This window comes from Brachycentrus maculatus, unplaced genomic scaffold (genome assembly GCF_059751285.1).
Source record: "Brachycentrus maculatus isolate JH-2025_06_01 unplaced genomic scaffold, ASM5975128v1 h1tg000469l, whole genome shotgun sequence".
NCBI lineage: Eukaryota > Metazoa > Arthropoda > Insecta > Trichoptera > Brachycentridae > Brachycentrus > Brachycentrus maculatus.
In genome coordinates this window covers 1,216,399-1,229,056 of record NW_028281216.1, presented here as the reverse complement: position 1 = coordinate 1,229,056, position 12,658 = coordinate 1,216,399, and the positions used below count along the sequence as shown (strand labels likewise).

Sequence of the window (12,658 nt, the reverse complement as noted above, 5' to 3'; positions counted from 1 at the left end):
ATTGGAGTGAATAAATCACTTATATTTATTAAACCCCCCTCTGCGAATCGAACCCGGGACCACCAGAACGGTAGCCGAGCGTGCTGACCATTACACCACGGAGGCGGAAATCGATCAGTTGAAAAAGGCATAAGATATAACTAAGCAAAAAATCAATTAAAGTACCTACATACACATGTTATATGGTGATACAGTGGTGACTGTTCAAACAAAAGTCTATAAGTAACAAATACTATGAAGACCTTTATTAGTCCATTATTTCATGACAATATTATCATCTTCATTTCTTTTACATAATTTTTTTTTCAATTGATAATTTTAAGAGATATGACAACATTATTTACTAGATTTTTTTTGTTACTGGCTATACCTACCCAACCACGCATTCAAGATTAGGATTTTGAACGAACCAAAATTATTTTTTTATTTACATAGATAATAGGCATAAATTATTTCTTACTTGTGATAAACCTAAAAAAATCTAATTAATTATTATCTCAAAAGAGAAATTTCATAATAAATATAATTTATTTATTTATTTATTTATTTAAACTTCATGTACAGAAAATAAAAAGTACATTGGCGGGCTTATTGCTAAAAAGCAATATCTTCCAACCGACCAAAGACGGACTAGTGATATTGATCAAAACGTTTGATACCATATATAGCCGTTTGCAATCAGAGGGTAGATAGTACTTGAACATTTAAAAAACATAAATTACAAATTGACATTTAAAAAAAAACATAAATTACATATTAATATACCAATTACCCACTAACAAAAGACGATAATAAGGAGGGCAAAGGAAGAAGGGAGTTTAGGGAAGGAGGTAGAGGGAGGAGGTTTTGATAATATTTATAAACAAGACCTCAGTGACGTTTATACTATCTTTTAAGAGTTATTTGATAAGATAAAAATATTCATATAGTAAAACGTCAAATTTTATGTGAAAAATGTTCATTAATTTTTTTTGTAAATATGATTTATTATCGCAATATTAAATTTGACATTTCAAAATAATATTTTGTAGACGATTTTTTTAAAGAGCAAATAAACGGGTATTTCTTTTATAATTTTAATATTTTTTCAAAATTTCAGATTTATTTTCAGTGTGATGATACCTGAAATAAATTCACCGTCTTAATATGACAAAAATTATCGTCTTTCTAATCATATATAATTAATAACTTTAAAAAAATCTTTAAATTTTCGATCGCTAATAATAATTTTACGGAAAGTATCCATCGCGAAACGACAAATTATTTATATCTAATAACATAAAATAAAGTACTGTAGTGGTAACGCGTTTGGCTAATGTTCTACAGCTCCCGGTTAGATTCCTAGTACTAAATATTTATTTAATATTACCCTTAACTGGTACCCGAAGCGAGGGGCTGTTCACATTTCTTTCAAGTATTTAACGATCAAGATAACACTGCTTATGGTATCTTATCTACCTTATTCGTATCCATTGGTCCTATGCACCAATGGATACGAATAAGGGTTAGAGAGAGAGAACTATATAATTTTTGTTTAATGACTTCTTGGATCGGTACTGAAGTAGAGGCAGTCATCTTGTCTTTATATAATTAACGATTTGTTGACATTTTCTCGGTTTGATACAGTGCCCTATGCACCATTGGGTGCGAATGAAGGTCAAAAGTACTAGAGGAACTTAGTATAATAAATCAAAGCGTATTATATTTTAAAAGGGCGTTTTATCAAAGTTTTGTCATTTATATCTCGAAAGTTATTTCGTAAGCTTATTTCACTATTTGAATTTTGCGCCAACTGACAGATCTGGGTCGTTAGAATTATCATGGATGAATAAATGCATTTATACTAAGATACAATTCAGCTCACAAAGGAATTCAATTTATGTTTTAGACATGAATGGTTTAATATAATTATAATCGGAGTCGCTTCGAAACTCCATTTAATGCTGATATAACACGCATTACAACAGACACGTGATCCAAATAATATTAATGCGTCTTCATTAAAATCGGGACAGACCCAAGATAACCTCTAAGAAATAGCACCCGAAAGAGACCCTTTTACTCCCCTCCCTGGAATAAATATCGCTCACTCCTTTCAAGAACGTCATAAATCAAAAATCGTCAATTTTCAGTTGTGCATGTTTTCGGAATGCCCAGAAAATGTACTATATCCCAGCAAAATCGGTAAATTTTTAACTTAATATTTACCCGCTACAGGGCTAAAAGTGTTTTTTTTTTAATTTTGAAGGAAAGGTATGGTTTATTTTTTTTTTAATAAACTGAATATTTTTCAAATGGAGAAAAAACCTTCAGGTTTTATCTAAAAAGATCTGTTGTACAATAAAAAGTTCAATAAGTGGCTTGATATTTATTTTTAATACATTGTAATATATTTTTAAACATTAAAAACGTTCTCCTGAAAAATCAAGTTTTTTGATTTATGACGTTCTTGAAAGGAGTGAGCGATATGTATTTATAACAAATTTAGCATGGCCTAGTACCATTGTATGGATTTTATAATAAAAAAATCCCAACTAACAAACCATTACCGATTTTTCGAATGTATATGGGCTTCAACTGAAAACATTTTACCAGGGAAATGTATGGTCGAAATTAATAAGTTTGCAAATAATAGAAAAAATATTTATTATATTTAAAAAATATATAGAATAAAACATCACTGGTATTTTACAAAAAAAAAGTAACTTAACACACTAAGGACGGGAAAGGTATTTCTACCCGTTCGGTCCATTGATGCTTTTAACGACAGGAAGGGTATTTTTACCTTCTGCGCTGGCCTCGTTTCAAAGTCGGAAAATAAGGAATTATTTAATGTTCTTATATGAATATTGTCGAGGTTTAAAGTGCACTATAAAATCCCGGTCCGCACTAGTAAAAAACACCCGTCCGAAATACGTTAATATGTAAAAATATGTAGAGAGAAAAATACAAAAAGATTTATATCCTGTATATAAAAGTATTAAAATTGTCAATCTTATAAATAATAATGCAGGTTTCGATATTTTGTATTTTAAGATATCTAAAATGTATTATAATTTTAAAAATAATTTTATGTTTTTCCGATGTATGGGAACTTATGTGTTAACTATTTTATCTTAATAACTGGGGAGCCTTAATTTTAAAACTGGTTTCATTTTTTTACGTACAATTTTAATTTATTTTAATATTCTTTATCAGCGACAAGTTGAACGAGTTGTGTAATGGAAATAAAAAGAAAATAACTGACCATTAATATATTTTATTTTCGTTCAGTAGTTGTATTCTTTGTAACGTTGCAAGCCATTTTGAGAACTGTAATTTTTGCATATTTCTTTAGATGTATTGTTATTCACCGTTCACAGGAATTCAACGGAAACACAGCCTAATTTTACCGACAGTCAATTACGAGTTCAAACAATAGGCATCACATTTATGATAAATATCAATAATACATTAAAAACGATGGATTCTTCCAAAGACTTAAATTAGAGCACTGGGTTCACGATTATGTACATTATTTTTGTTCGTCCATTCACTTTGTGGTAACACATGATTAAATTATAAATAAAGACACTTGTTTTTTGCCACTTGAGTACTATATTTTATTTTTTTAACGACTTGTTATGGAAGCTACATATGCTTCCATCTACGGGTTTGAATGTTAATTGTTGAATGTTTATATTCAAACTCGTGAATGGCAGCATCTGTAGCTTTTGAAACTAGTCGTTAAAAATAAAATATAATACTCGAGTGGTAAAAAACAAGTGTTTTTATTTATAATGTAGATTATGTAGATGTATAAAATTAAGATGATAACATTTTCCTGAGTAATAAAGGTGTGTAAATTAGTTTATGGAGGAGCACAGTCACAGCAGAAGTTCACAGCGCGTTCTTCCCACACCCAGAGTTCTTTGAGCTCTTGTGGCAGCCCGGAGACTCCTTCCTTCCTCGTCTGGTAGGCGCACTTGCCTCTCTTCCTGCGCAGCAGCTTGACGGTGAAGGAGCGGGGCTTGCAGGCGAACTTGCCGTACCAGCAGTCGTGCTTGGTGCACTCCACGCTGCGCAGATACCTAGGGAAGTAGTCGGCGCCGAGGTCTATCCACTTGACGATGGCCTGGCACTCCCAGGGCCTGGTGGGCGGAGCCGACCGCCTCTCTCGCGTCTCGGCGGGGCTGGCCGGGCTGGCCGCGCTGGCCAGGTGGTCCACGTCCCAGGCTGGTGCTTCTTCTACCTCCTTGGCGTAGTCGCTCTCCACGAAGAACCGGTTGTAAGCGCCCGACATCCTCTTGCCGTCCGAGACCTCGTCTTCGCGCGCTACTTCGCGAGGCGCCTTGACGCTCATGTAGCGCGGGTTGTACGCAGGACCCAGGATTCTGGCCAGATATTCCACCTCCACAGAGTCGCAGCCTGGATTCACGAACCCCATCCTGGTCTCGATGCTCGCCCCTGACCCGTGGAATTGTCCCTTGCCAGCGCTGCGGGCGCGCACAGTAAACAAACCGAACACAACCACCGCTAAAACAACGTAAATATTCGCCTTCGCCATCATGCGATCCTAATCCAGTACGCTATTGACTTTTGTAAACGCGGCCACTTTTTCCGATCAATTTCAGCGCACATCGCGTAACTAGATTGATCCGTAATCTTTATTTATCCCATTTATGTCATTCGTTGATACTTTTCGCTCCTAAGCACAAAACGTCAAACTGCCGCAAGATCACACCCGACAACTGCAGAAATACACCACAGACTGATCCAAAATATACCTGGTTGTCAATATTTAACTATAATTAAATTACGTTTAATATTCTCTCCCTTTCCGACGCGCGCGGATGCCTTTCTCCGTCCCGCTCGGTCGCTGAAATTCCGCGAAATTGCTAAGCACCTTTCAGTCGTTTGAAAACAATGACATTTATCGTGTTTGGGGCAACAAAATTATATTCCCGTGTATACCTGCCAACGGGCAAAGATACATTTTATTTGAAATAAATTACCCATTAGAAAAAGGTTAAATAACCATTATTGTGCTCGTACCTAGCTGAATACAAATTCGGTTCAAAACCAGGTAGGTAGCTGCTTAATTAGGAATTCAGTGCATTCGTGCAGAAGTCAACGTCGACGGCCCGCCGTCACAGAAATACGTTTAACGTTTGCCAGAATATTACGATGGCAAATTTTTAACTTCATAATATATTAACATCAAATATTATACATATACACAGGTTTTTTTTTCATGTAACGCGATTAAACGGCGTTCCGGCACATTTTTTTAACGGATAATTAATTTAAAAAAATCAAAATCAATTATACGAAACTGTGTTTGCGATTACGTATAATCTACTTGTATATTTATATAATTCGTCAAAATGAAGAAACATGGTAACATTGTAACTGCAGACAGTTGGTAGAATTCCATATTGAATTGTTGGGTAATATATCCAAAATTAAACAAGGTTTATTGGATGGAATTCTACATTTATTTATGTATATGTTAATACGTGACGCGTTTCGTCTTATTAAGACATTATCCAACACTGATTTAAAATATTTACCTCCTAGACCTAATAATAGCGATTATTGTTAGTTAGTACATAAGACCATTTTGTAAATATTTTTAGTCAGTGTTTGATAATGTCTTAATAAGACGAAACGCGTCACGTATTAACAGATATATATATATATATATATATATATATATATATATATATATATATATATATATATATATATATATATATATATATATATATATATATATATATATATAAATAAATGTAAAATTCAATCCAATAAACCTTGTTTAATTTTGGATATAGGTATTACCCAACAAGAAACATGGTATTGTAATGAACTATTATTTTAGTAAAAAGCTTGATATGAAGTATGTTCCGGAACCTTTTTCGTTTAAAAAAAGCGCTGCATATATTTATGTCGGTGTATACACCGACTAATGAGACATTTTTGTAAAATTTTAATTAAAAACAATTACAATAGATTTCCTTGTTAGTGTGCTCACTAAATCTCAAACCGTTGTCATTAATTGTTTGACAGATATTGTATGTTTAAAAAATCGTATGTTTTATTTTTAAATTATAAAAATAATATTACTTTTTTTAATCTTTATCGATCTTCATTTAAAGACAAATTAAAGCATTATCTTAAGAAATTAACGGTAATTACCCCAAACACAAAATTACTCTCCTGTAAATGCGTTTCAATATGTATGTAGGTATACTTAATTACTTAATTTACTTACTTGATGTAAGAAATAATCATTTACTTAATTTTAAATAAATATTATTGGTTAAGCCCCTTTAAGGTGATATTTCATGAAAATGGCGCTAAAATAAATATATAGTAAGTACACACACACACACACACATACACACATATATATATATATATATATATATATATATATATATATATATATATATATATATATATATATATGTATATATATATATATATATATATATATATATATATATATATATATATATCTATATATATATATATATATATATATATATATATATATATATATATATATATATATATATATATATATATATATATATATATATTATATATATATATATATATTTTTAGCTTTTCCACTTTTTTATTTGACCAGCGACAGGGTTTCGTCGTTACCGACATCACCATTATGATGATGTCGGTAACGACGAAACCCGGTCGCTACAATATCTGTAACATACAATATTTATTTATTTATTTATTTATTTATATATAAACAACCCTTATTCGCACCCAATGGTGCATAGGGCACTGCATCATATAAACGAGGTGTAATCTTGATCGTTAACACATGAAGGGAAGGTGATCAGCCCTCCGCTTCAGGTCCAGTCCAGGGTAATATTGAATAAATATTAAAGTGAAAAAATCTCTTTTTATTTGACCCCTCCCCCCTGGGAATCGAAACGGATCCTCTAGAACGGTAGCCGAGCGTGCTGACCATTACACTACGGAGGCGGACTAATTAATTAATAAATTATTTTAAGTAATAAAATAAATGTGCTAATCATTATCAATGTTTATAACTAATTTTTCTCCAGTTCATTCATTTATGATATGGTTGTTTACGCATTTACGTAACTAACACACCTCTCTTATCAAATTTATGATTTAGCTAAGCAGATTCGAGATTCTAGTACATACAAGCATTCACTCGGCATTGTCGAAGGGAGTGCTTATAAAATCGTCTTAGTGTACTCCGCAAGAGTTGAATCGCTCAATCTTCATTTTCCCCGACGTTTCGGAACATTTCTCTCCCCTCTTCATACCTATCCGCTAACAACAATCCCTCTCTCTTCAAGAATAAAAGCCTGCCACGAGATGGAAATGACAGCCGTAAAAATAAGCACAGGGCTCAACGCAAAAGTGTGCGGAATCAATACGTTCACTACCTCTAATGCATCTGACAAAAAAGCATCACGGGAATACAAAGATGAAGGCATTACATAAAGATAAATATATATATATATATATATATATATATATATATATATATATATATATATATATATATATATATATATATATATATATATTGTATTATATATATATATATATATATATATATATATATATATATATATATATATATATATATATATATATATATATATATATATATATATATATATATATATATATATATATATAGGGCACTGTGTCATATTAACGCAGTGTTATCTTGATCGTTTACACATGAAGGAAAGGTGATCAGCCCTCCGCTACAGGTACCAGTCCAAATATTACAGTGAAAAAATCACTTTTATTTATTTTATGCTCTGTCAAAATTAAGTAGTTAGCGTTTTAGGAGTTCAGTTCAATTCGAAAATTCGATGAAGATAGCGTCTTATACGTCTGAGAACTAGGCGTGATTTATTTTTTACATTTTTTTTTATATTTGTAGATAACGGTCAGTTGATAACGTACACCAAATATCTCAATATTGACAAAAATGTAGTTTACGTAGGGCACGTCGATATCAGTGGCGGACCTACCCTAGAAGCCCAGAAGCCCGGGTTGCCTAACAACTCCAACAATTATTAAAAATACATAATTAATGTATGCCTATTTTCAAATTATCGCGCGCTTTTTCGTACTACCCGAGATAGCCGAGTGTAAAAATTCGGCTTTCGCCCTGTCTGTTGCAGGTGCAGGCGATACATGATTAGCCATCTCGCTCGCTCTCATTGGCTTCAATTTGGGCTTCTGCTTCCAGCAAAACGCATAGTTGATTTGGTTTAAAAACATAACTTTAAACCGTACAATGTAGGTACCTATATGGCATTTTGTATCGAGTTTGGAAGCCAGCTTCGGTAGCGTGAACATAGCTACAAGAAATTAGCTACAATTCGCAATATTTGTAACGAACGTATTTCATTATTGTTATCTGTTTACTTATCTGTCAGATGCTTATCAACTAGTTTTATGCCTTTGTAGAGTTCATAAATATAAAATATAATTGATAATCCATAATTAAATACGGTAATTGTAGGAATTATTAAGATTTGAATAAGTTTTCGCATTTTTTTCGTTCTTCGCTACGTTTTTCGTAAGCACATTTTGTTTGAACGTCATAATGAATTCGGATACGGCCGATGTCGTTTGTGCTGTTTAATTTATTTATTTGTTTTATTTATAAAAGTGGTTGAAGGAATTAATTTATAATGGAAAGGTGAGCGCATTGAATTTTATTAAAAAAAAGAAATGATTACATCTCAAGGTCTCAAAGACCTACTCCTGATTTAAAAATATCACAACTGTTAAATTACATAAAAGGAAGTTTAATCAGTCGATATACAAAACTCGTTGGATTAGAAACGTATTGAAATATATTATCAGATTAAAACCAATATTTTTAGCTTTTCCACTTTATTTTTATTTGACCAGCGACCGGGTTACCGACATTTTATTACCGTTACCGACATCATCAGACTGGTACTGTCGATGTCGATGTACTGATGATGTCGGTAACGACGAAACCCGGTCGCTGGTCAAATAAAAATAAAGTGGAAAAGCTAAAAATATTGATTTTAATCTAATAATATATTAAAATGCAATTCCATCACGAAGTGCCAGTGGATAATAAAAATCTATTAGAAACGTATTTTACTGCAGTCAACATTTTCTTTATTTCAATGTGATGGCTATTGCGTACAAAAATTACATCTTTGCATTTTTTACACTCATTACAATACATTGTTTATCTTTATATTGTTTTTTTAAGTAAAGTTTTGTCCTGACATTTCTTGGTTGAACTGCATTTTATAGAATAAAATAACAACTATGAAATTTTTTCCACTTGAATTTTATTTGACCAGCAACCGGGTTTCGTCATAACTGACACCACCAGTCCGATGATGTCGGTTACGACGAAACCCGGTTGCTGGTCAAATAAAATTCACGTGGAAAAAATTACATAGTCGCTATTTTATTCTGGCTACGCTTGGATGGCTTGACTCTGGCCAATATCTGTACCCGACGGATTCTCCAGTTCTTGAGACACGTTGTGCGTGGCAACGAGGATAGCCTGGAACGACTAGTTGTGATCGGTAGCCTGGAGGGAAAGAGAGGGTGAGGAAGATCCCCACACGATGGACCGATCAAATGAAGGCAGCAGCAGGCACTTCAATGGTTGATGCGCTACGTGCAGCGCAGTCAAGGGATAACTGGAGTCATTGCTTCTGCAAGGGTCACAACCCTCAGCAATGAGGAATAAGATGGAGAAGAAGATTTTATTGTGAAAAATAATGGGCTTGCCTTACTGGTAAGCCCTGGGCACGCCACTGGTCGATATATATATATATATATATATATATATATATATATATAACGTGGTAATATTTTCCTTTTAAAAATTAAGTGTAAATAATATGTAAAGTGGGTGTATAATAATAAAATAAACAATGTGTTGCTTTGTAATTAAAGTTTATTCTTAATTTATCTTTATAATAATTTTTATATCTATCTATCTATCTATCTATCTATCTGATTCTGACAGTTAATAATATTATCGGAAGTCTTTTGTTTTATTCTGAGCGACGCATGCGGCATCTGGTGGTAGAACTGTTTTATGTAGGTACTTTTTGTAAGTACTTAATAAAATGTATAGGTAGGTACCTAGTTATTTTATTACATCTCCCCCCTTGGGGATGAAAATTCATAGTAAAATTTTCACTCGTCCTCCGGATCATCTTCTTGTAGTGAAGGGACTGGTATAAGTTTAGTGATATGATAAAGTTTTTTTTTTTTTTTTTTTCTTTCTTTCTTTTTACCTTCTTTTTTTTCTTTCTTTTTTTTTCTTTCTTGTTTTTTTTTTCTTTCTTTCTTTTTTTTTTCTTTTTTCCGTCCTTTTTTTTTGTATTTTTTTCTTCTTGACCCTTTTAAAGTAGACACAGTTTTTTTCAATCCATTTGTTTTTTTCTTTTGAATTTGATCTCTTAAAGTATCTTCTAATTTAACCAAATTTACAACTTTTGATTGTTCATCAGCATTTTCATTCGAGTTTAATACTGGATTCCTGCTAAGACAATCTACTTCTAAATTCTTCTTTCCTGGAGTATATTTTATTTTATCTTTCGTAGAAGTTTTTTCTACTTTATTTTTATTTTCATTTTTCAAGCACTGTTTCTGTGTTATTTGTATGTCTTCATTTTTATTCTGATCTTTTAAAATATCTTCTAATTTAACCAAATTTACAACTTTTAATTGTTCATCTGCATTTTCATTCGATTTTAATACTGGATTCCTGCTTAGACAATCTACTTCTAAATTCTTCTTTCCTGGAGTACATTTTATTTTATCTTTCGTAGAAGTTTTTTCTACTTTATTTTTATTTTTATTTTTCAAGCACTGTTTCTGTGTTATTTGTATGTCTTCATTTTTATTCTGATCTTTTAAAATATCTTCTAATTTAACCAAATTTACAACTTTTAATTGTTCATCTGCATTTTCATTCGATTTTAATACTGGATTCCTGCTTAGACAATCTACTTCTAAATTCTTCTTTCCTGGAGTACATTTTATTTTATCTTTCGTAGAAGTTTTTTCTACTTTATTTTTATTTTTATTTTTCAAGCACTGTTTCTGTGTTATTTGTATGTCTTCATTTTTATTCTGATCTTTTAAAATATCTTCTAATTTAACCAAATTTACAACTTTTAATTGTTCATTTGCATTTTCCTTCGATTCTAATACTGGATTCCTGCTCACACAATCTGCTTCGAAATTCTTCTTTTCTGGAGTATATTTTATTTTATATTTTGTAGAAATTTTTTTCACATGATTTTTATTTTTAATTTTATCACTAGTTCTTAAATTTCCACGTCTTCTTTGATTATCTTCTAATCGTTTTCTTTGATCATCTTCTGATTTGTCTCTCTCACTCCGAACATATTGTAGTAATTGTTTTAATACATCTAATGTTTCATAATCCATTTCAAATTAACAAAATTGTCGTTTTATAACGTGGTAATATTTTCCTTTTGAAAATTAAGTGTAAATAATATGTAAAGTGGGTGTATAATAATAAAATAAACAATGTGTTGCTTTGTAATTAAAGTTTATTCTTAATTTATCTTTATAATAATTTTTATATCTATCTATCTATCTATCTATCTGATTCTTACAGTTAATAATATTATCGGAAGTCTTTTGTTTTATTCTGAGCGACGCATGCGGCATCTGGTGGTAGAACTGTTTTATGTAGGTACTTTTTGTAAGTACTTAATAAAATGTATAGGTAGGTACCTAGTTATTTTATTACATATATATATATATATATATATATATATATATATATATATATATATATATATATATATACATATATAGTAATGTATAGTAAAATCTCGATATAACGGACTAATTGGTGGTGTCCGTGTTAAAGCCGAAAGTCCGTTATATAAAAATAGGTTTAAAATAATCCTTTTTAAATATGATTATTATAATCCAATATATTACCTAAATAGATATAAGTAAACAATACAAAACACAAACAAAAAATATTTTTTTACATTGAGGTATTATACATGATTCACATATATAATAATAAATGTAAAAAAAACTCTTTTCATTAGTAGATTGTATTAGAAACGTGAATCATGTATACTTTAATAACTATTAAATAATAAAACTTTTTTACAAACAAGTTAGGCACATATGTATTTCGTAATTCAGAAACAAATATAAATACCTCTTAGTACATAGGTCGTTGAATTTATTGACTCTCTTAGTTTGAAAAAATCATTAACTTATTGGAGCCCGGCCATGCGTTGCTATGGCTCAGTATGGTTAGATTGAAAAGAAAGATAATATTGAAAGCACACATTTCTGATAGTTTAATTTAAAACTGCTTGTGAAGCAGTGAAAATATAAAAAAATCAACCAAACATTAATGCAACCCTCTCGACCAGATATTACTAATGCAATCACAAAAAAATAGAAAAATTACGTAAATACGTTTGTCAATTTTTAAACGTCCCTGTAGAATATTGTTCAGCATAGAACATATTGTAATTAAAATGTAACTTTGTTTTAAAATCATTGTAAATATTTTATTAAAACTTAATTATAATGTCTACCGGTTTCGAAGATAACCGCTTCTTTATCAAGACTGATTAAT

General features: G+C 31.1%; 1 protein-coding gene across 1 annotated transcript; it reads right to left on the bottom strand.

Moving 5' to 3' along the window:
- Window positions 1-3,241: 3,241 nt before the first annotated feature.
- Window positions 3,242-4,729, bottom strand: LOC148302279 (protein trunk-like). Its single transcript, XM_088271880.1, has one exon. The coding sequence runs from the start codon at window positions 4,547-4,549 to the stop codon at window positions 3,851-3,853; it is 699 nt and encodes a 232-aa protein (XP_088128006.1). The 5' UTR covers window positions 4,550-4,729; the 3' UTR covers window positions 3,242-3,850.
- Window positions 4,730-12,658: the final 7,929 nt, after the last annotated feature.